This window comes from Peromyscus californicus, unplaced genomic scaffold, assembly GCF_007827085.1.
Source record: "Peromyscus californicus insignis strain IS unplaced genomic scaffold, ASM782708v3 Scaffold_6__1_contigs__length_162567912, whole genome shotgun sequence".
NCBI lineage: Eukaryota > Metazoa > Chordata > Mammalia > Rodentia > Cricetidae > Peromyscus > Peromyscus californicus.
In genome coordinates this window covers 127,202,582-127,227,616 of record NW_026294584.1, presented here as the reverse complement: position 1 = coordinate 127,227,616, position 25,035 = coordinate 127,202,582, and the positions used below count along the sequence as shown (strand labels likewise).

The window sequence follows — 25,035 nt, the reverse complement described above, 5'->3', positions numbered from 1 at the left end:
CACAGGGCACTCCTGGAGTGGGGATTGTCAGCATGGGTAAAAAGACTCAAGTCATACAGGACTTCAGCTGTCTGTAAAACACTCTTCACAAATACCAACTCTTGTTTGCTTGCTCAGCCCCAGGATGTTGGGGGAAACTGAGTCTTAGAGAGGTTCATTGAGTTGATCATTCAAGCAGAAGGTGGTTAAACCCACACAGCAATGCTTATCATTGTGAGTTCAGCGTTCTCTCCAATACAAAACATATTTTTCTTTCTTTTTTTCACCCTCCAAGGAACACGGGAATGAAAACACAGGGTAAAAGCTCCAAAATGCTGCTGCTGGCTGGGAGAATAATTCAAATTCCAGCTGCAAGCTGGCATCCAAACACAACCACCCCCTGAACTTCCCAGGTCAGGCCGGTCCACACACCCTGCTGTCCCTGGCCTCTTGCTGGCAGCAGCAAATGATAGAGGCCAAGGGCAAGGCTGTCAGCAGTGGGCAGAGTAGGGCTGTGTGTTCACCACCATCAGGCCTGAGTGAGTTATCCACCCCTCCTGGAGGTAACTTCCGGGAGGGAAGGAACTGGAGGCAGTGGCTACTCACTTCCTCACTGACTGCACAGAAGCTAAATGTTCCAGAACTGGAAAACTACCAAGCTACTAAACCCCTTCCCAGGCGGGTACCTCAGGGAGTCATTCCTCAGGATGTCTTCCCCAGGTTCTGCTCTCAAGAGAGTGAAACAACCATGGGAAATGTTTATTTCTCTCTGATTTTCTCCCTCATTCTATCACTCCACATTTAATAAGTACACAGAGAGAACCCATTCTGCTGTGTTCTGGACCTTTTGAAGCACCAGTATACACAATACCACCCTGCTCAGCCACTGAGGTAGAGGAGGTGTGCACCTCAGTGATTGTGAGATTTCCTATGTGACATTTCACTTTGGGTGTGAGTTGGGCTGGACTATGCTCTGTGGTTAGACATTATTCTGGATGTTTTTGTGGGAGTGAGAGTGTTTTTTTTTGGCGGGGGGGGGGGGAGAGGATAAGACTAACATTTAAACTGAAATTTTTTGAGTGGAATGGGTTGCCTGATTGGCCCATAGTGAGAATGGTCTTCATAACCACTTGAAGGTCCTATACCAACCCAAGAATGGCCTCCCCCAATCAAAAAGGAATTGTGCAGCAAATGCCTTCTGACTTGAAATGCAGCAGCATCTCTGCACCAGGGTTCCAGATAACCAGCTGATCTTGCATATCTGGGACTTGCCAGCCTCAATAACACACAAGTCAATTCTTTAAATAAATTTCTTTACACATATGTATGGACTTTTTTTTTAAAAAAACAAAACAGGGTTTCACTATGATGCTCTGGCTGCCCTGGAACTCATTATGTTGACTAGGCTTGCCTTGAACTCACAGAGATCCTCCTGCCTATGTGCTTATACCTCCCAAGTGCTGGAATTAACTATGTGTGCCACCAAGCCCAGCTGATTTTATTTCATTTTTTTAAAAAAGGAAATTGTGTGTGTGTGTGTGTGTGTGTGTGTGTGTGTGTGTGTGTGTGTGTGTATGCTTGCATAGCCAAAAGAGGGTGTTGGATCTCCTGGAACTGTAGTTATAGATGGCTGTAAACATCCCAGCATGGATGTAGGGTAACACGTGCAAGGGTAACACGTGCTTTTAACCACTGAGCCACCTCTTCAGCCCTGGTTCTGTTTCTTTGGCAAACTCTGGTTGAGGGACTTTCCAGTCTCACCATACTTTCCACATACACCTGTAAGTGTAGTGGTATTTGCTCCGCCCATGACCTTGGGCTATCCAGCTTGAAAGAGGTCATGATTCTTGTCTGTGTACGTGACTTCTTGACTTCTTGCCTGGGTATGTGATCTCTTAAAAGGAAAGAGGGAGGGGTCATGATGCTCTTCTTGGTGTGCTCAGACACCGGACAGCCAGTTGCATTCACTCCCAGGCAGAACAGAGGACGATTTCAGCTGTTTACTCGGTTCTGTATTCGTGAATGTATTTCCCCAATTTATATCTTAATAAGTTCCAGTTATCCATTAAACAGACTCACTTGGATTGATCTTAACAAGTGGCACCCAATGTGGGGCACAAACCCAGGACCCTGAGATTAAGAATCTCATGCTCTATTGATTGAGCTAGCTGGGTTGGTTATATCTTGTATTAGGGTTGGGGGTGGAGCAATAAAGTTAGACTCAGGAATCTCTTTTGGGAAAGAAAAAAGTAGAATAGATAGGATATTAAGATAGATTATTGTATCTACTTGTAAATTAATTTAGCAAACTATCAGTCTTAGATAATTTTCATTGGTATGGATTCTTGTATATTGATACAAATGTAAACTATTTTCTGTCTCTGTTTAAGATAATTTGTGCCGGGCGGTGGTGGCGCACGCCTTTAATCCCAGCACTCGGGAGGCAGAGCCAGGTGGATCTCTGTGAGTTCGAGGCCAGCCTGGGCTACCAAGTGAGTCCCAGGAAAGGCGCAAAGCTGCACAGAGAAACCCTGTCTCGAAAAACCAAAAAAAAAAAAAAAAAAAAAAAAAAGATAATTTGTATATTGATACAGATTCAAAACTGTAGTACATATGCTCCTACTTCTGTTTAAAATATTTTGTATATTGATATATATGTAAAATTATATTTGCCATACTGTATATATGTTCTCCCTCTGTTTAGTATATTTTGTATATTGATACATATTAAGGATATTGTTGTCATATTGCACTATTCATTTTTACCTCTGATTAAGATATTTTGTATATTGTCACAAATTCAAGGTCATTGTCCTTATACTGTATAGCTGTTTACAGATTGTTTACTCTTATATGTGAAACCTTAGTCTTTAAGTTATTCAGGTTGATAAGAATTATAGGTCAATAGTCATCCATGCTTGTCATATTTATAGTCATGTTAGTTAGGTTTTCAAGACATACAGAAATATATGTCAGATGGATAGGTAATCTTCAAACACTTCATAGACCTAGAGAATATGGCATTTAAATGTTTTAATAACCTAGAATTTTGTTGACATGAGAAACGATTGCTCCTGACAGCACCTATCTGCTCCCAAGAGGATGTAGGGCATCGAAGACACTCGGTATGAAGTTTATCTTCTTCTTGGCAATAAATAGCCTGCTGGGCAAAGAACTGCCCTTGCCTCGGCTGCTGACAGAAAGCACATTGTCCTTTCTGGATAAGCAGGACACAAGGAAAAGCACCTGCTGAACCTTGCCAAGACAAGGTAAGCCCGTCTTTCAAAATTCCAGCTTCTGAAATTGGTCTGTCAGATATTCTAGGCCTTAGCCATAGTTGATACCCCAGCATTGCAGAGAAACACTGGGTAACTGTCCAGGCAGCCAGCGATCTCTGTCATTTCTTGCATTTCTGGAAGCTGCTTGCTTGCACTTCCTATTTATTCAGGTAATATTATTTTCCTTCTCAGGTCTTTGATGGGGTTGAAGACTAGATAGTTACAGTTACAATTCTCTTGTGGTGGCCGTGGCCCACGCCTTTAACTCCAGCTCTCGGGAGGCAGTCAGGCGGATCTCTGAGTTTGAGGCTAGCCTGGTCTACAGAGTGAGTTCCAGGAAAGGCACAAAGCTACACAGAGAAACCCTGTCTCCAAAAACTAAACCAAACCAAACCAAACACAAAAATTCTCTCGTGTCTTAGCTAAGAACATATTAGGTACTAGATTCAGATTCTTCAGGATAGGACAGCTTTTGGGTAATCTCTGTAATTTGCCATTTACCTATGATCTGGACATTTAGTATGTTTCTTACTTGTCATTGTTCTTGTTGGTTATAGTTCCCTTTTTGTTTATGTCATTGCCCTTCATTTCTCCTGGACAATACTTGATAATCGTTCTTATTGTAAATAGTTTGTGTTAGGTTTAGAACCTTCTTATTTAGACAAAAAGGGGAAGTGTAGGGGTATTTGTTCCACCTATGACCTTGTGCTATCTAGCCCAGAAGAGGCGATGCTTCTTGCCTATGTATATGACTTCTTGACCTTTTGCCTGGGTACGTGACCTCTTAAAAGGAAAGAGGGAGGGGTTATGCTGTTCTTCTTGGCATGATGGGACACCGGAGGGCCAGGTGCATTCACTTCCAGGCAGAACAGAGGATGACTTCAGCTGTTTACTTGGTTCTGTATTCATGAGCGTATTTCCCCAATTTATATCTTAATAAACCCCAATTACCCATTAAACAGACTCACGTGGATTGATCTTAACACTGTAGCATCTGTCTGGGGCCACCAGAGTGTCTCTCCCGTTCATCTTCTCTGAGGCTGTCATCCTTCTACATGGCCCCACCCCTGTATCCCTTCACTGCTCTTGCACTCTCACCTTTGGGCTTTTACCATGTAATCACTGCACACCAACCAGCTTTGGTCCTGGAGCTGCTGGCTCTAAGTCTGTCAGAGTTTGTCCTTGGCGCATCAAAGGGAGCAAGGCAGAAAGGAGAAAGAATCACATTCTCTCTCACTTTCAGTGTCAATCAAGGCTAAATTTACAAATTGAGTACCATTGCAGAAAGCGTTTCTTCCCAGGCTAGGGGAACATGGTTACTAAATAAATCTATTCTTCAAGAGGCCTTTGAGACCCTTCAGTGATGGAGGTGGGCCGGGCTTCAGCCCATCCACGTGGATTACCAATGTCCACCCCCACCCCAGTGGCATTTCAGGGAAGGGTGCCTGTCTGTCTTCTTCGATCCCAGGAGAATGACCTCCTTTGTCAAATTGCCTCCTGAGAGCTCTTTCGGGCTCCCAGTACTTTGTCCCTTTCTGTTAGAATTCATTCTCACTATACTGAAAATAGACAAGTGTTTTTATCTCTGGCTAAGGTTCAAGGATGCCGGTGCGTGCCTCACTCTTCAGGGACCTTCAGAGGGGTCACCAGGCAAGCAGAACCTCTCTTCTCTGCCTGGTTCCCACACATACTGAGAATCTAAACAAGGAGGCTGCGAGCATCCCACTGATGCTTTTATTCAGATGAAGGCCAAGTTAGAGAACTTAGCTTTTGCATGGACCAAGTGGTCCTTCTTAGCAAATCCACAATGAGATGGAACCATTTGCTGCACAAGACTACACAGGAGAGGGCATGTGGGGAAGAAGAGCCAGTGCTGGGGAAGTGGCTGGCTGACTTGCCCCTGAAGGCCACTCTCCTCCAGGCCAAGAGCAGGCTGGCTTCTGCAAGCCCATCACTTTCCTTCCCAGGTCTCCTAGACAGGGGCTTGTCCGACAAATCCTTCCTCATCCAGCCATGGGGTGGAGCAGGGTCATTTGATGTGCTGGGATAACACTACTCTCCCATTGCACTTTAAGAAAGAAGAGGGACTGAGATGGCTTAGTGGATAAAACACTTACAGCACAAGTGTGAGGATCTGAGTTCAAATCCTCAGAACCCATGTAAGAGCCAGGCATGTTAAAATGTCTGTCATCCCAGTTCTCCTGTGACAGACCACTTAACCTCCAGACCTGTCCAGGCCAGGTGGCCTGGCCTATGTAGCAGCAAACATCAAACAAGGTGGAAGATGAGCATTAACACTTGAGGTTGTGGTCTGCACCCCCACTCCCGCCCATGCATGTGTGAGCATGAACTGAAGCACACACACACACACACACACACACACACACACACACACACACACACACGCACACACGCCACTTATACACAGAAAACCAGAGTGATGGGACCAGTCTCCTCATTATTTTACACATCAGAAAACTGGGGACTCAGGCCACTTGTCACCTGGGTATTCTGTCACCTTAGTTATGTGACAAATGCCAGTGGTAGTACTGTACCAAATGCAGTCCCAAAGCAAGAAGAAGAGTCTTTGCCTCCTGCCATTAGCTGATGCTCAAGGAATCCTCAAGCCACCTTGGCATGCTCTGGTGTAGAACCTGGGAGCAGCCCTGGAAGACTCGGCCCCGAGGAAAGCTTGGCACAGTACTGTAATTGTGGATTCAGGAAACACTGCCCTTGGCTCACTTAATTCTCTCCACATAATTAGAAGAGGGAGAAATGAAATGTCAGGAGGAAATACTCATTTAATTCATGTTAAAGAGCCCCATTCATTTTTTAATGCTGGCCCTTTCTGTTCCTGCTCGGTCCTTGGTCACTGTAAATCAGTTTAAAAAAAATGGTTTCAAAGCAGAAAAGGACAAGGAAGTGGAGGAGAAGCCCTTCACATTTAATCTTCCCGTGGCGCCAGTTAGATTTTAATTTTGAAGCATGGTAAGGAGGCAGAAGTGGCCTTTGGCCCATTGAGAAGCAGAATAATCACAAATGGTGATAGAATTGGGGGTGGGGATAGGGGCGGGTGTGTGAGACTTCCATTACAAACTACCTAAAGAATGAAGAGTTCTCTCAGGGCTGCGGGGAGGAACAGGCATTTCCAATTCCTTCTTAATGGGAATATGAACAAAGCCATTCCAGAGCAAGGGCTTACGCGAGCTCTCTTAAAAAATGTAAAGAGAAAGGAAGGAAAGGAAGAAGGAAGGAAGGAAGGAAGGAAGGAAGGAAGGAAGGAAGGAAGGAAGGAAGGAAGGAAGGAAGGAGGGAGGGAGGGAGCAGAAAAGTGACTTCATTACATTTTTTTTTTTTTTTAACCTCGGAGCTGAGGACCGAACCCAGGGCCTTGCACTTGCTAGGAAAGCATTCTACCACTGAGCTAAAGCCCCAACCCCGACTTCATTAAAATTTACTCCGGGGAAAAAACGTTGCTCTCCAAGGCTCCTACATTTCTGAGAGCGTCCAGAGCTAAACCTAGAATGGAAGAAACTAGGTGGGAAATTTGCGAGTCTTAAGCCACTATGAGATAAATCTGAGGCACTAACACCGGGTGAGCTGACCTGGCTCTCCGGGATCGCCGCGGCCGACTTGATCTGCCCCCTAGCGGACCTGTGTGGTGCTGCAGCTCTGGACTCCCGCCGCCGGAAAGCCGGCCACCTTCAGACAGCGCCGCGTGCTGACGCGGTCCGCGCACAACCTGGCCACCGCTCTCCGCTTGCCTTCGGTCCGCATCCAGCCACCAGGCAAGCCGCAGGCTAGAGGATTGCAGAGACGCCGGGATCTACTTGTGGTGGCACCGAGAGTGGCGCCGGCAGCTCTCCCATCCTGCGGGGGAGAGCCCGCGCATCTCTGAGGCCATCCGCTGCGGTGCAACTTCCCCGGTGGCGAGGCAACTTTGGGCTAAGCTGCAGGCTCGCTTCAGGTGGCTGGGTCCTGCGCACCGTGGGGACAGGATGGTTAGGACCAATGGGACCATCAGCTTCTGAGGCAAGCCTCTGGCGCCTCTCCTGCTTCTGGTTCCCCGAGGCGCTCAGGATGCTCCGAGGGACTGGAAAGTGACAGCTTGGACGACGACACAGAGCCCTTGAAGCAGCTTTGAGGCTGCTGGGCTGGGGGATTCCTGTGAGAAGTGTCTACCCCAGGAGTCTCTCTCATAGCAGCCTTGCGTCGTCCGCGGGGGAGGTGGGGGGCGCTAGGCTCACAGGCAGGAGTCCCTCCTGGAGCGAGCGGATTCGGGGAGTTCCGGGAGCCGAAGCTGAGTATCTTGGAACAGAGGGAGGCGAAGAAGGATGTGCAGGAGCTGAGCTTTTGGGGGACCCCAGGAAGACGTACTTGAAGTAAAGCTTACTAAGATGGGGGCTGCCTTGGGTATCCATTAGAAGGTGACTGTGCTGTGTCCTGAGGGGAGAGGTGTAGGTTTGGGGCTTCTTTGGGAGGGCATGCTGGGGAAGGGGGTCCCTGTTCTCGGGAAAGCGGTTAATCGCAAGGCTCCTCTCTCCGCAGGCCGAGCGGCTGACCCTTTCCTGGGACCCACGCTCAAGTGCATCTGCAGAGGTTCAAAAGAGGTACGACAACCCGGGATTTCTGCAGTGGTGGCTGAGCAGCCCGGTGGCTGGGCTTGTGTCCTGAGACTCAGGTAACTTCAGGTTCCCAGGAAGGGGACAAGGACGCCCCACGCGCGTCCTAAGAGAAGCACAAAGGTCTTCTCACTGCCCTCCTGGTTTGTTTCAGGGCGGGAAGAGACAGATCAGTGCCGGGGTGCTCCTGTAGACACCTGGACGGCGCATCGGGCCCCGCCCCGCGCTCCACGCTTTAAAGAGCAGCAAGACCGGGCGCTCCGTCGCGGTCGCGGTCGCGGTCTCGGTCGCGGTCACGGTCATGGAGGGCACGCCCGCAGCCAACTGGAGCATCGAGTTGGACCTCGGGAGTGGAGTGCCGCCCGGGGTGGAGGGGAACCTTACGGCCGGGCCGCCGCGGCGCAACGAGGCCCTGGCGCGCGTGGAGGTGGCGGTGCTGTGCCTCATTCTGTTCCTGGCGCTGAGCGGCAACGCGTGCGTGCTGCTGGCGCTGCGCACCACGCGCCACAAGCACTCGCGCCTCTTCTTTTTCATGAAGCACCTGAGCATCGCCGACCTGGTGGTGGCTGTGTTCCAGGTGCTCCCGCAGCTGCTGTGGGACATCACCTTCCGCTTCTACGGGCCCGACCTGCTGTGTCGTCTGGTCAAATACTTGCAGGTGGTGGGCATGTTCGCCTCCACCTACCTGCTGCTGCTCATGTCGCTCGACCGCTGCCTGGCCATCTGCCAGCCGCTGCGCTCGCTGCGCCGCCGAACCGACCGCCTGGCGGTGCTGGCGACGTGGCTCGGCTGCCTGGTGGCCAGCGCGCCGCAGGTGCACATTTTCTCGCTGCGCGAAGTGGCGGACGGCGTCTTTGACTGCTGGGCTGAGTTCATCCAGCCCTGGGGACCCAAGGCTTACGTCACGTGGATCACGCTCGCCGTCTACATTGTGCCTGTCATCGTGCTGGCCGCCTGCTATGGCCTCATCAGCTTCAAGATCTGGCAGAACTTGCGACTCAAGACGGCTGCGGCTGCGGCGGAGGCCGAGGGGACTGAAGGATCTGGGGCCGGTGGAGCTGGGCGCGCGGCGCTGGCTCGGGTCAGCAGCGTCAAGCTCATCTCCAAGGCGAAGATCCGCACAGTGAAGATGACCTTTATCATCGTACTGGCCTTCATCGTGTGCTGGACGCCTTTCTTCTTCGTGCAGATGTGGAGCGTCTGGGACGTCAATGCGCCCAAGGAAGGTAGTGTGGGTGGAGAGGAAAGAGGGGGGCAGGGGTAGGCCCTAGTTCCGCTATCTCTGTACTTTCAAAGTTCTGGGGTCCTCCTGGGACATGGTTTGATATCCCAATCCCCTGGTCCATAATCTTTGAGGAGATAACCTCTTCGAGTCTTCAGGACTTAAAGGTTCTCCAGCACGGAAATAACCCATTAAAGTACCAACTCTTGCCAGAATTCAGGTAAAATGCCCCATAAGCCTTGGGCAACTCTGAGTGCAAAAAATCATTATTATGGAGGGGGAAACTGAGGCAGGTGACTGTCTTTCCTACAGAGAGACAGAATAGAGGTGCGTTTCCAACCTGAGCACAGGCTCAGGCTCCTACTTTGAGTTCACTTTAAATTGAACGACTTTTAAGTTAAGTTGCCTTGGACCCATAAGGTCAGTGTTGGCTAGGGTCAACCTCAGGAAGGGACAGCTGGTCCTGGGAAAGCTGAAGGAGTGTCCAATGAAGGTTGAATGGATCTCCTGAGGGACCTCTATGGAGTTCAAGACAAATTCCAGAGCCTCTCATCTGGTGGCAGCCATGGAGAGATAAATATTTTAGAGGACCTGGGCAGGGACAGGGCTGGGGTGCCCGAGACTGAGCCTTGTTTTTGGGAGACCGGAAGGGAGCCAAGAGGACAGTCATCAGCTTTGACCCGGAGGCTGTGTGATAGCCACAAGAAGGGAAGAGCTTTTCACCCTGGAGACCCCTGAGGTTATAGGATAATGACCGGAATTTGTTAGAAGCCTGGAGGGGGTGGAGTGATACATCTGGAGGAGGGAGCTGAGGAAACAGAGCAGTATGGGCTCCAGGTCTGTGGTGTGTGCTGGGCACCAGGTGCAGCCCCACCTTGATCCTACCACCCCCAATGACTTATTTGAAAACAGCAGGAGCCATCATCACTGGTAGCCCTGCCTTGTACCTTTGTTTTGAAGATTAGCACAGCCCACATCTAGGAAGGCCTGGTCTCACTGCACAGACCTGTTAGAAAGGACTTAGCTGTTCTAACCCTAGATGGTGCAAAATGGTATTATGGATATAATCTTCACTGCTCTCAACACTAAATCCCTCTGCTTGGGAAGCTAGGTTCTCTGTGCAGGTGACCTGAGTTTCACAGCTCTGTTCTTTTCTGGAAACCACAGACCCCTGGATTCACAGAGCCCTCCTGCTTTGCTCCATAGTGGCCAGGATACCTATCACTCGGCATATACTGATGGCCTGTGGTAGTCAGGGCAAAGATTGCTATGTGGATTCTGTCCATTGTGTGGCCTCTGGTCACACATTCCAAAGGCCCAGAAAAGGGAAGGCACTTCTACTGGGTCATAGAGAAAGTTTGTGCAGAGTAACAGCAGGAGCTGGAGTTTCCTGAACCAGGGTTTGTAGGAAGGGCCATGGCCAGGGAGCCGAGGGAGGTGTAAGACTGAAGTGGGAGTTCCTAAAAAAGGCCTCAGGCCTAGCTGCTTCCTCAGCAGAGCTGGAGGATCTTAGCCCGTGTGGTCCAAAGGGACCTCCAATACCAATGGCTGCAGATGCTAGATGGGCACCCCTTAGGGCAAGCCTGGGGGATGCTGGTTATATTGGTAATTTTCTTGTCTCTGTGACAAAAGCAGTTTAAGGAAGAAGGGTTGACTTTGGCTCACAGTGTGAGGGGACAGTCATGGGGGGGGGTCATGAAACAGCAGGGGTGAGGGGGCTGGTCACATTGCATCCACTGGCAGAAGGCAGATAGAGATGAGCGCTGTTGCCCAGCTCGGATTCTCCTTATTCGATCCAGGCCCCAGCCTATGGACAGTGCCACCCACGTTCAGGGTAGGTTTTCCATCCCCATGTAAACCTGGAAATGTCACCCTCACAGACCTGTCCAGAGGTGTATCTCCTAAGTGACTAAATCCTGTCAAGTTGAAAATGAGAGTTGACCATCCCACATGCATCTGGCCCTGCCTCCTGCACTAACTGACTCTGAGATGCTGGGCCAGGGGACCGTTTGTCCCTTGACTCTCTGTGTCTACCTCTGAGGGTGAGGCCACTTCAGTGCCTGTAGTGGCAGTGGTGGGAACACCTTGGAGGGTCTGGCTCTTCAGTGGCCTAGTCCTATGGAAAGCCATGGGGAAGGTGGACCCTCCAGCTTGATTCTGCAGGTTATACATCACAATCTGATGGACAGTTCTCAGCTGTCTTGGCTCCTGGAGGAGGGTGATCGTGAGGAGGGTGGTTGTGAGCACTTCTGTGCTTTGGGCTTGTATTGTGCTGTTTCCCTGGGTTCTGCTGCAAGTGACTTTAGCCCTCCACTCCCAGAGGGTTCGTTAATGGTTGGAAAGAAAACTGGTGAGTGGAGGCTTGCTCCGGAGCCTTTCCCATTTGACAGGTGTAGGAGTGGGATGGGAGCACTGAGGAGGGAAAGGCCGCATGGAGGCCTTGGACCTGGAAGCTAGCCTGCAGCTTGGGGGACCTTAGATTTGGGGAGCTAAGCCTACAGGCTGGGCCACGGCATACTCTCCACAGAGCCTGGGTTGGGGCTGGGCCTGCAGCCTGCTGGCTTTTACCCCACTACCTTGTCCTGGGCAAGTTAGAAGCCAAGAGCACCGAAATGCTCCTCCTAGTGCCAGGGCTGTAAGGGGAGCCCCTAGACTTCATTAGGTCCTGCTGACAGAAGTCCTCAAGCACAGGAAGGAGCAAGTCCCTACCAGAGACTTGTTGCCACCTGTAGGTCTGAGGTCTCTCAATAGTGTCATGGCCATTCCTGTCTAAGCAACAGGAATAACAGCCAGGATGGAGCAAGACTCCCTTTCTGGGTATTAGTTCGGGTTAAGTGAGGAGTTAGATGATTGCTCACCTGTGTGTCACCGGTGTGTGTCCAGACTCTCCAGTTCTCATCAAACTCAGCATGTAGATATGTCCAGCCCAAACATGATAAGACCGATGCTCTGAGAAATGCCTTCAAGATTGGTGCCGAGTCAACAGCAGGGCCAGGGTCTGACCCCATGGAGTCTCCCACTGGAGACTGACAGGCTGAATTGCCCCCCAGCACCCCACCGTACCCACTGAGGGAAACCTCAGCAGCAGGATCTCCTGGGCATTTGACAAAATGCTGGTTTAGACCCACAGAGACAGAGGAGACACTGCCTGGCTGGTCCCATCACCCTGACATCCAGGCTCACCCCATCCCATCTGACCATGTCCACTCCGCCCCATTGCTGGGACCCCTAAAGCCTTGCACAGCCTCTGCTGCCTTAGCCTCAGCCCTCATCATCTGCGTTCCCCTTTCTCTTCCCATCTCTGCCTTCTTGGCTACAAGCATGACCTTTCACCTCACTACTCTTGGTAGTTTGGGACAGATCACCTTGTGTGTATGTGATTGTGTGTGCATATTATACATATGAGTGTCTGCATGTATGTGTGCTGGTACATGTCTGTGTGTATGCACATGTGTTCATGTGGGTATGGGTGCATAAGTGAAGGTGTGTTTGTGTGTATGTTCATATTGGTGTGTGTGTGTTTATGTGGGTGGGTGTGGGCTTGTGGGCGAACCTCTGTATATGTGTATTCATGTTGATATGTGTTTATATGTGTAAGTGTTGTATGTCCATATGTGTGTTCATATGGGTGTTGTGTAATTTTGTTTGTCTTTGTGTATGCATGTGTGTTCATGCTGGTGTAGGTGCATGTATGTGTATGCATTGTGTGTTTGCTTACATAGGTGTTAGTTCATTTGAATTTGGGCATATCTCTGTCTGTGTGTATGTTCACGTGTATGTGCGTACGTTGTATGTTTGCTTGTGTGGGTGTTGGTTCATGTGTGTGTGCATGCTATGTTCACGTGAGAGTGGGTGCATGTGTACGAGTGGTTATGCATGCATGTATAGGTTCTCTTACACTTGTATGCATGTGTGTATGGAAGCCAGAGGTCAACTTTATGCAGTGGCTCAGGTGCCTTCTGTTGGTTTTTTGAGCCATTGTCTCTCACTGGCCTGGAACCCACTGATTCAGCTAGACTGCCTGGCCAGTCAGATCCCCTGTTTCCAATTCCATCTCCTCAGTGGTGGGGTTGCAAGCATGTACCACTGTGCTGGCTTTTCAACATGGTTGCTGGCGATCTAACTCAGGTCCTCGTGCTTGGAAGGCAAACACTTTAACAGCTGAGCCGTCTCCTCAGCCTAATTTGTTGTCTGCTTCTGAAAAATAAGAAGCAAATTTTAACAGGTACTGGGGCTTTAGGGAGCCAGTGAGGGGTGGGAGTGGTTTTGAGAGCAGGGGTAGCAGGGTGGGCTGTGGCAGTGGGTGGCGGCTGGCTGGCCCGGGATGCTGAGAAGCAGGAAAAAAGTGGAGGAGAGAGCATCTTGCTTTCCCACAGGGGGAAGGCTGGTGGGGACGGCCTAGCTCTGGTCTTAGAAGTGTCCCAGCTGGACCCTTGGTGAGGGAGAGAGGAAGAGACCAGGTGTCCACAGTGTCCTCTTCCTGGGCTGCTTGCTCCTTGGGTCCTAGCCACTGGATGGCCAGGAGATGGCGCTTCTGTGTCAGGCTTCTGTCCGCTTGGCCACACCTCGCACCTGAACAATCCCTCTCTGCTTGTTCTCTCCCCATTCACCTCACTACTGAGTGTGAACTTAATTTTCCCAGAGGGAATTGCATTTGAGTCCAGTCACCGTGTAAGCAGGCCATGTCCTGTCATCTAACAGGGAGATTGTCTTTTTTGCCTTTCTGATGTGCTAGAGGAGGTGGCTGATTTATCAAGGCTTCCTGTCTGCTAATTTCATGCTTCAATTCAGGTCAGTCCCTTATCGACCTCTTCTTATTTTCCAGTTTCTGCTTGCAGCTAGGGACATGGCCACAAATGGGACAGAATCCCCAGCCAAGGAGTATTGAAAAAAAATGAGAACATGATGGGATGATTCCACACTAGAAGCATTCATTTACCATGTAAAGTGAATGTTCGTAGGAGGCAGTGGCTGACTGTTTCACTGGGGAAAGAAATCAGGAGGGTTTCAGAGAGGAAGCAGTGTTTGAAAAGGTTTCTGAGGGCTGAATAGGAGCTTACTGTACAAAGAAGCAGGTTCACATTTCATAGTTGGAAGCATAGACCGTTACTTTATTATTTCTTCCCATTCTCTACCCATACGAGTTGGGGCTAGTTAGAAAGAATTTTAGTCGTACAAAAATCACTGAGATCCTGGTTAAAAGGCTGGTCTGACTGGGCATTCTGGGAGTGGAGCCTGTATCTTTGGTACCTGTACAGGTGATGCTAAGTGGTACCCATGCAGACGGCCACCACACTTTGAGTAGCAGAACTTTAAGACATAGTCTGTGACCTAAACCTGGCATGTGCCTCCCATGTGCTTCCTTTTCCTTGAGAATGGCATAATGTGGAACATGCAAGAAGATCTGCCTTTTCTTCTTCATCGGAGCCCACCAGTCTCCCATGTTGCTCAGATATGACCAGAGCCTGAACAAAGGCCATTTTAACCTCAGTAACCCCAGGTGCTCCTCACAGCCCTGAAATGCATGGAGCTAGAATACCACAGAGAGTTCTAGAAGAATCATAGTTGTGAAAGTTCAGTCTTTGCAAAGATTCATCCCGTGGCGTATCCTGGGACTCCGTCTTGATGTTAACATACATTTAGAAGGGATATTTTGAAGGGCCTGTCAGAACCCTCCTACTATACCCTACAAGTCCCTGTAGTGATAGAGACTCTCCCCCCACCCCTTCGGTTCTACATATTCTGGGGGAGGCCTTGCCCAGGAGTCTGGCTTCCTGGGTGGGAATTTTAGGAAGTTGCTGGTGAATGTGAGTCAGAGGAGAGGAGCCATAAGCCTTTGTTTGCCCAATGTGTGAATGCCTGGATTGCCTCAGGAACAACACAGCCTGTGGGGGCCGTGGCCAGCTGCCTACCAGCTGTCCTGGGCTAATCTGGGCCCTCAATGCAGGGCATAGTGAGTGCCGGGAAGTCCAAAAGGGGGGGTTATGAGGTGTGAGTGAAGCTGGTCTGGTGGCGGTAGAAAGCCTGGTGCTGCCCCTCCACAACCTACTGTGCCATCCCCCCCCACACCCCCGTGAGTCACATGCACAGGCGCCCAGTACCAGACTCTGGCTAGTGATGTGGTTGCTTCTGCCCATTCCTCTACCACATAGAGGGAGCCCCCACTTGCAGGTGTTCCCAGACCCTAGTCCACCCAGCCTCTCCCTCAAATGCTGCCACTCTCATTTAGCTCAGAGCTGGTCATTTCACCCAGTGTGCGAATCCCTGTGCCCAGGAACTTGATGAGTCAACATGGGTCCCCAGCGCCAGCTTGGTTCTGGCAAGGCTAAATGAACTGGATTCCGAGGCTAGATGGATGTTTGATCTCTTCCTCCCCCAGGTAGCTCCTGGGCAAGCGGATGGCCCAGCACTTCCTCTCCTCGTTCCTTTCTGGCAGGGACTAGTCAGACTAGGTTGATAGCCTGGGCGCCTGCCAGGACCTCTGCTCATGGGGGAGAGTGTGGTCTTTACTTCAGGAGAGAGGAAGACAGAATTCGATAGCTGGCCTTTCTGGACAGTCCCCTGAAGGCCTGCTCACCCTGTTTGCAAAAACCTACCCTGCTGGGCTAATTACGTTGCCAGCAGTGAAAGTTTTCCCAGATGGATTCTTTTGAGTTTCTCTCACGTATACATCCATGGCTCTATTTTTCCTTCTTTTATTTTAATTTTTGAGAAGCGCTAGAGGAAAGGAACTAAGGGCAGTTTCTTTAACTGACCTCTGATCAGAACCCCTGACCATGGACTTAAACACATGACAACAGCTGACGGCCATCTTTTATCCTTTACCATCAGCCACAGCAACGGAAGTCTTTTCACACTGGCTTTAAGACCCTCTCCATTTTCCCACTTTCCTTCAGGGTCCAGGTGACGGAAACAACACTCAGGCGGCAGATGTGGCTAAGAGAAGGACCACGGGGAACTCAGACCTGGGGGTTTGGGCGGGGTCCTGTCTTCCAGACACCTCCCTCCTCAGGGTAGTTTCTCTGGGCTCAGGTCTCCTTCTGTGAACCATGTCTGCCCCCAGGTGACTTTTGTGCATGCCTCCATCCTGTCCTCTGGATCTCTCTTATCTCTGTCCTCACTCCACGATGTCTCTGTCTTCTGGGAAATGTGGCAGGAGACCAGGCTTACAAGGATCTTTCAATCTGGGATGTCCCTACAACGAGGATAGATGTAGGCTGGGTTCCTGGCCTTGGAGCATCTTGAATCACTAAGCATTCCTGAAATGTGGCCACTCCTTTGTCCAGAGGCAACAAGAGACCCCCACTGTGAGCACTGAGCAGCCTGCACTCTGGCAGCTGAAGGGTGAGCTGTGAGTCCTGAAGGGTTGAGACTGCAGCATTCCCCTTTTAAAGAGGTGGGACCACATCATCCTCTTTTCGAATGGGTGAGGCCTCAGCATCCTCTTCCTGAAGGGATGAGACTGCAGCATCCTCTTCTTGTGGGGTAGGACCACAGCATCTTACAGCCTACTGGACTTGCCTAAAGGCAGAGATAGGTCAGTCAGCACCCCTAGACTGAAGATGTGTCCAACCTTTTGGTTTTTCTGGGCAACACCCGACAAAGGAGAAAATTGTCTTGGGTTACGTGTTTAGATTTCAAGGATGTCCAATTCACAGCCTGCAGGTTTTGAGAACATACATATGTTTATTTTGTGTGACACTGAGACATGGTGTTGTTGACAGAGTTCATACTTGCGTAGTGCACAGTCAAGCTTCAAAAAAAAAAAAATAGTGTGATGTCTTCAGTAAGTTTACAACTGTGTAGGTCTGCATCCATAGCTTTCCTGGGCTGCATATAGCCTGTGGGCTATAGCCTGGATGCCCCTGCAAGCTTTCCATAACTAGTCTGTGTGTTGGGAAAGAAGATAAACATGGGCAGGATCTCAGTGTGGGGGAGCATCAAGGGATGATGTGGTCCTGGACCTCCAGGAGGTAAGGCTGGTAAGCAGAAGGCAGAGGGGAGGGCTGCACACATGCTCACAGCAGGCGAGTCCTGGCTTATGCCCCAGCTGAAGAAAGTCTTGGCGTTTCCAAGCTATGTAGGTCCCCCCAATCTGCAATACAAGGCTAGATATTTCCCGGGCACTGAGAAAAACAGCGAGAGCCAAGGGTGCTTGTGTCCACTGGGAGTTATTTGTTCTGTGGTGGAGCTGAGAGCCCATGTCAAAGTGCGTAAATTTTCCAGAAACTGACAAGCTGGTAGAGTTGGGCACTTTGACCATGCAGGCTTCAGGGTGTGGGCCTCTTATGCCAGCACAAGTGTCTACTCCACGTGTCTGCTGATGTTCTTGGCCCAAGAGCCACACTCTAGAATCAGTCGGTGACAGACACAGCCATATGGCTGTGGAGCTTTGAGATGCTCAGCTATGGGGTCTTGCATCTTTGCCCCACCCAGGGTGCTTCACATTCCCAGACACACCCGAGCCCGGGGAATACAAGCATGCCTGTTTCCTATGCAGGAGGCTAACTCTGTTGGGAATTACTAGAGCAACGTGTGCATGAAGGGCATCCCCATCATTGCAGCAGGGATGTGATGATATGCAGGCTATGCTTGCTGTTGAGGAATTTGAATTCTGAACCACACTTGTTTGTCAGCCTATCAGTCTCACTACATTCCTATGAGGAGGAAAGCTTTGGCTTCCCATCTCATGAGGAAACAGAGGTACAGAGATGTTGAGTAACTTCCCCAAGAACACACAGCTCCAAAATTTGGAGCCAGATCCTTGTCCCGATCTGTGTGACTCAGAGATATGATTCTGGCACAATTTAATTCTGTTCAGCGTAGTGTGAGGAGGATCTTCTTTCTGTGGCCCACACTGCCCTTAGTGCGCTTGCTCTGGGGTCTGCACGCCCCCTCCAGGGCCCACACTGCCCTAAGTGCGCTTGCTCTGGGGTCTGCACCCACCTCTGGGGCCCTCAGTATCTACTTTTTTTTTGTTTGTTTGTTTTGAGACTGGGTTTCTCCATGTAGTTTTGGTGCCTGTCCTGGAACTCACTCTGTAGAGCAGGCTGGCCTTGAACTCACTGAGGTCCGCCTGGCTCTCCCTCCCCAGTGCTGGGATTAAAGGTGTGCGCTACCCCCGCCCAGCTCAGTATCTACCCTTTAACACCTGCCCCTCCTATAGGCATTTCATCAAGGACTGCCTGATTTTTATTTATTTATTTTTTCCATTTGGGGTCAGATGACAAATTCTTTAGGCTTTGGGGTTCAAGGTCTTGTTCACAATTGTTCAACTCTGCCCCTAAAGTGCAAAAGCAGCCATAGAAAACCTGTGAATAGATGGCCATAGATACATTCTAATAAAACTTTATTGATAAACACAGTGCAGGCAGACTTTAGCCCATGAGCCACGGTCTGCTGACTTCTGGGTCCGTGCTTGGGGGCACACATCTGGAGAGAAGGATAATGATCCCATTGGAGGTATCGAAAGTCCTCTCCCAGGCACTCACCTCTAGGGACTCTGTATTTGTCCTAGGAACAGGGATATTCTTTCTCTCTGTGGTCCACACTGCCTTTGTGCACTTGCTCAGGCAGCCTTGGCTTGGAGCTGAGATCTGCTAACAGGAGCCTTTTCAGACCACAAGAATGAGAACCTGTTTTCAAAAGGAGCTAGCTCTATTATTTTTGGGTGGAAAGGTGTGGTGTGTACCCTCCGGTGGGGGGGTCCCCTTCCTTCTCTAACACTTACTCCCCTCCTCTGTAAACCGGGGTGCAGACCGCTCTGGGAGCTGCACCTTCTTGGGAAGCCTTAGACAGAGGTGCTGACCCAGCCTGCCTGCATGGTCTTACCCCATTGGAGAAGCACCATGACATGGGCTGACAATGTTTCCATGCTTCGGTCATTCTGAATGCATAACCATGATGTCAGTGGCTTCAGGTGACCCACCAAGATTATGCAGGGAGAAGATCCATATCCAAAACACCTAGACCCAGAGGTGTTTCTCTGGATTTTGGAATATTTGCACATAGGCAATCATCTGTCTTGGGGTTGGGACCTGAGTCTAACCATGAAATTCATATGTGCTACATGTACACTATGCACATGCAGCCCAAAGGGAATTTTACACAGGGCTTTTAGTGCTGTTGGGTTTTGGCTGACATATCACATGAGGTCGGGTGTGGCACTTTCCAGTTGGGGAATCACGTCAACACACAAAAACTTTCTAACTTGGGAGCACTTGAAATGCTGGGTTTCCTCATCAGGTCTGCTCAGTCTATACTTTGTACTCTACCCAGCCAGGCTGGAGCCTTTGGGTCTGGCTATGAGATTCCCTCTCATTTCATCTCCGTCTTCTCTGGGGCTAATGGTTTGTTTCATTGTGTTTGTTTGGCCTTTATTGATTTTTGCCTCTTTTATGATTTGACCATAGTCTATTTTTAGTCTTGTGGGTGATTTTAACCTTAAGGCATCGCACCACTATTTCGCTTCTTCTTCTTCTCTTTACCCAGGCAAACAGAAGCAAATAGAAAATCCCCTTTCATAAAAATAAGGAATCTGGCCGGGCAGTGGTGGCACACGCCTTTAATTCCAGCACTTGGGAGGCAGAGCCAGGCGGATCTCTATGAGTTCGAGGCCAGCCTGATCTACAGAACGAGATCCAGGACAGGCACTGAAATTACACAGAGAAACCCTGTCTTGAAAAAACAAACAAACAAACAAACAAACAAACAAAAAACAAACAACAACAACAACAACAACAAAGGAATCTGATCATATTGGCTTTTCTTCCTCTGTTGTTCTCTGTTTGTTACTGTTTTTATTTTAGGGATTAGATGTTCCAGTTTGGATTTCTGAAAACACTTTTTGCAAGAATCACTTTTTTTTTTTTTTTTTGTCTATTGTAGCTTGCTTCTGTGCCAGTGGGCATACTAATGAACTGGATCAGTTGCTCTTAAATATGGCTGCCATTCAGAACCCCCGAGGGCCTGTTCCACCATTGCTGAGTGCCTCCCAAGGGCCTGAGAACTTTCATTTCATCCAGGTTTTCAGGAGCTGCTGTGCCCTGGGGTTGCCACTCTGTGAACCTCAGGCCTCCCAGCCGCTCCTCTTCCATGGCTGCTGGGGACTTCACTAGCAAGCTTCTGTTCTCTGTACCGAGATCTTGCCATTCCTGCCTCCCTGGGGAGATCTCTTTCCTGGGTTGAGATCTTGACTTCTGGAGTGAGTTTTGGAAGTATTTCCGAAAGACAGAAAAGCAGGGGGTTGGGGGTTGGGGGGTAGTGGGGGTGTCAGCCCCCATCCTGGGTCTTTCCTCGCAGCCAGGCAGAGAATCTTGTCTCACTGTTTATCTCCGCTGGGTTTCTAGAGAAGCACCTAGACTCATCTCTTGTCAGAAACAGTCTCCACTCTTCAGACTTAAGGCCAGTGAAAGAAACCTAGATTTCGGTTTTTTTTTGTTTTGTTTGTTTGTTTGGTTTTTTTTTTTTGAAACAGGGTTTCTCTGTGTAGCGTTGTGCCTTCCCTGGAACTCACTTGGTAGCCCAGGCTGGCCTCGAACTCACAGAGATCCGCCTGGCTCTGCCTCCCGAGTGCTGGGATTAAAGGCGTGCGCCACCACCGCCCCGCAGATTTCGGTTTTTTTTTATTCCTTCTGCTTGAAGTAAGTTTGTCTCTTCATTCTGGTGTTCACAGAGTCCAGTGGGGTGCCTGGCATGTGCTCACAGCCACCACCTCTTCCTGGGCACTCCTATGTACCTGGCACTTTTTGAACCTTGCTGGCTTCCAGACAGGATGGAGATTCTCATTGTCCTATGTAAAGATGAAGGAACTGAAGCCCCGGGGAGATACGGTGATTAGATATAGCGATTGGTACTGGCTGGGCTATGCAAACGAGGTCTGGCATCTCCTGGGCACCCCTGTGTTCTTTGGTGTCAGAGTAGCAGGCACTCAGGCATTTGCTGGGTGATGGATGAAGGAGCAAGTGACGAGATGCATGCAGCATCCGCTGAAGGAAAGAGGCTTTCAGTGCCTGGGGAAGCTGGAGGGTAAGGGCAAGGGTGAGGTAACGTTAGGGTTGTACCGAGTCCTAGTTATTTCGGGTAATGGACCCTGAGCAAGGCTGTGGAAGAAAGACATGCTGTGCCTGGTTGGTTCCTTGTCTTGTGATCCAGTCTGCGGTACCTGAGATGGCTGTTGGAGGAACAACCATGGCCGCTGCAGCAGGCAGGTCTGGGATGGTCCCAGCGTGACCCCTTGTTCTCCTTTCCTCCCGACCCACCCTACAGCTTCTGCCTTCATCATCGCCATGCTCTTGGCCAGCCTCAACAGCTGCTGCAACCCTTGGATCTACATGCTCTTCACGGGCCACCTCTTCCACGAACTTGTGCAACGCTTCCTCTGCTGCTCTGCCCGTTACCTGAAGGGCAGCCGGCCTGGAGAGACAAGCGTCAGCAAGAAGAGCAACTCATCTACCTTTGTCCTGAGTCGCCGCAGCTCCAGCCAGAGGAGCTGCTCTCAGCCATCTTCAGCGTGAGCCCACCACTCCAGCCAGCGGCAGGGGTTATGCGGACTCCGGTCTGCCCCCTGGTGGCCGTGCATGGAGCTGTATAAGGTGCCTATTGGTGTGTCCTTCTATTCCTTGAGGTGGCTAGAGCGTGGGGCATATTCTGTCTTGGGGTTGGGGAAATGTCTCTATGGGAGATGACAGAGTCACTCAGCCATCAGAAGGTTGCCTGGGCTCCCACCTGTGCTTCTATTACCCCAACCGGAATGCTCCTGGGTGGCGGGTGGGCTCTCCTGAACCTGGCTTTCATTCCATTATTATGATTATGTTTTTACTTGTTTATCCTGGGATCTTGTGAAAGGCAGTAAGCCACGGATTGGTGACCAGTGGGCTGGGACAAGGAATGGGAAATGAGGCCTCAGATGCAGAGTGGTGCTGACTTCCTCGTGACCCAAGTTGTGTGGACAGATCTTAGCATCCTCAGGGACCAGTTTGTCGCAGGAAAACACTGGGAAGTGGAGACTGAACTGGGAGGCCACCTGGCTCAGGAAGGCAATGAGAACATGGGCTGAAATGCTGAAGAGGCTGATGCTTGATAAACATTTGGGAAAGAAAAATAAATGAGAGCCCTCCAGGACAGACAGGACTGGGGAGAACTGTTTGTACATGACACTGACCCGTTCATTTGAGACACTAAGGAACACACATGCAGGTAGCCCGTCCCCTCTCCCAACTCTGGAGCTGACAGATGTCAGCTCCAGTGCCTGGTCAATGTAGAAAACTCATTCATATTTCCTTAGACTTCTGGTGAACCATGGGAAAGTTAACCTAAGAGATTCCATCCTTAAATGTGCCAGAGTGAATAAGGGAGAGCCAGGGTTAACAGAGGTAATGTACGACTTGTGCCCCAGAAGCTGCAAATACCACAGAAGGAAATTAAAGGAGACTAAATAAACGGGGACACCTCATGCTGATGGATCAGAGATGTAATATTGTTGGACAGATGTGATGTAATCCTCATCAAAATCCCAGCTGGCTTCTGCAAAAATTGATAAACTGATCCCAAAATTCCTAAGGAAATGGAAATTGAGGTGGTTAACATGCTTTGAAATGTGTGGTGGGTGCACAATTTTGAGAGCATATTAAAAATCACTGAACCAGGGGCTGAGGAGACGGCTCACTTAGAGCAGTATCTGCTGAGCAAGGATGAGATGCCCATCATCCGTGCAGAAGCCAGGTTCAGTGGCAGGTGTTTGTAACCTCAGCCCTGGGGGGTGAAGACACATGGATCCTAGAGACTTGCTGACCAGCCAGCCTAGGAGACTGATCAACTTTGGGTCCAGGAAAAGACTCTCTCTCAAAATAAATAAGTCAATAAAAAATAAGAAAGAGAGTGACAGAGGAAGACATCTGAAGTCAACCTTTAGTTTCTATAGGTACATATGGATGTACAACACACACACACTCACATGCAAGCAGACACACACACACACAATCACTAAACTATATATATTTAAAAATGTGAGAAAAAGAAGTTCATGCACTGAGTTCTGGGAACACCAAAATGATGGGTGAATTTCTTAGTTTCTCTTTCTCGAGTACTGTTTCTCTTGTGACTTACCACCTCAAAGTGTCTACAGCAGAGGCTGGCTCTATTCTGGCCAGGGAAAGTGGTATCACTCCCATCTGCCTTTAACAAAGGCCCAAGGGATGCTCTGCAGCTGCTGTGTCTCATCTTCTTTAGAACAGCAATTCCCCAGGAGTCTCAAAGGTTTTGTTTATCCAGTAAGTATGATTTCAAATGTTCTCTCAGCCTTGAGGGCAGGATACAACTCTGTCTCAGAAATACCTTCAGTCATTAATACAGGACACAATTGACTAGTGGTTTTCTGTCTGTGGCTGGTCACTATGCACTCTGGAGCATCTTTGAAATACCCAGACCTAATTATGGACTTACTGAGATATATCAAGGGTACTTCCAAAAAGCCTCGAATCTGCAGATCCACTTTACCACACTCCCATTTCTGAACACATTTTTCTTCTGCCACATTGCATTATTTGCCCAAACACACACACATATCCACATGCACACATAAGTTTGAGCTAGCACAGTCTGGTGTTCAGGGAGGAGGGAGCCGTGTGCTGCAGTGCCTATGTTCAACATCTGCAATTATAGGCAAGCTACTTGGCACCAGGTGGAGACAGGAGGCGATGTCATCTTTGGACTCAGAGGCATTGCACAGTGGTCCACCTCATGCATGCAGCGTTACCACTAGCCAGTTCTTTGAGAAGCCAGCAGGATTCTGCTTTGGGGCGTTTGTGCCCATGTTCTAGACCACCCAGGTAGCCTGGGTGCACACTGGCAGTAGGGTGGGGGGGTCTGTTAGCATCTGCATTTTGAAGATGTCCTTTGTCCTTGCTGTTCACTGAGAAGCTGCCCTCCTTAGAGCCAACAGGTGTCACCAGGGGTCAAAGGAACAGTAACTCAGATATTCTGACCAGGGGCACAGTGTTCCTGGGATCCCCAGAGGTGTAAGGCTCCGGACATTGAAACCTCCTGGGGTGCTGTGTCATTCTGTGTGGAATCTCTAGCTGGTACCTGGGGTCTTGTTATGGTCCTGACACCTGTGTCTATGACATAGGCAATGATTGACTTCATCAGGAACATTGGATTGGCACCTCCCGTCCCAATCCCATAGGGGAATATTTTCACCAATTCTTGTTATTTTTCCAATCAAAGCCTAGCATCTCTAGGGGTCTCAAACACCCCCCCAATCCTGTGTCCTATGTCCTCCTTCTTCAGGCCCCACCCCTGACATCCCCAATGTCCCTTCCTGTTTACAATCTGTGTTCAGGGCTGGAGGTTGTATTAAACTGGAGCATGAATATTCTGGAATGTTTCATTGTTCTGACCATGAGGAGTCAGTGTGCAAACTGTGAGAGTTATTTAGGCCCTGCAAAAAAAAAAAATCTACACTTAAAAATCTGTGGTCTCCTTTTGGTACAAATCAGAGTCATCCATTCCGGAAGCACAAAGGGATGTCTGTGCAGCCTGCCTGGATGATGATCCTGGCTTCGGCATGTAACTGTTCTGTATTCAATTGCAATGAGATGCCACTTAGCGCACAGTGTGAATTCCTTGGTATTCTTCTTCCATGGACTTTGTGTGGTGCCTCCATGTCCCCGCATCTGGTGAGTGATGTGGTCAATCCTGCTTTACCAGCTGCTTCATAAAAGGTGCACTTAATAAACATTTTTTTCCTGTATATTTCATTGCCTTTTTCTCCCTCCCCCAAACAGTGACCTCTCATATCAGTTTCCTGGCAGGCTCCAGGGTCACCTGTCTGCTGGTGACAGCTGCATGGGCTGTGGCAGGGGCAAGAAGGGGGGGCCGGTATTCTTCCCTGGAGTCCTAGGTGTGCTCATGTGTTTGTGGGAAGATGTGAGGA

General features: G+C 49.6%; 1 protein-coding gene across 2 annotated transcripts; it reads left to right on the top strand.

Annotated features, from left to right (window-relative positions):
* The first annotated feature begins 6,973 nt into the window (after positions 1-6,973).
* Positions 6,974-24,852, top strand: Oxtr (oxytocin receptor). 2 transcript variants are annotated; one of them, XM_052719785.1, is made up of 4 exons: positions 6,974-7,224; positions 7,806-7,938; positions 8,034-9,105; positions 21,369-24,852. In XM_052719785.1, the coding sequence occupies exons 3-4, from the start codon at positions 8,181-8,183 to the stop codon at positions 21,614-21,616; spliced, it is 1,173 nt and encodes a 390-aa protein (XP_052575745.1). In that variant the 5' UTR covers positions 6,974-7,224; positions 7,806-7,938; positions 8,034-8,180; the 3' UTR covers positions 21,617-24,852. The 2 variants fall into 2 exon arrangements, with proteins under 2 accessions (XP_052575745.1, XP_052575746.1); XM_052719786.1 differs by lacking the exon at positions 6,974-7,224 and adding an exon at positions 7,234-7,639.
* Positions 24,853-25,035: the final 183 nt, after the last annotated feature.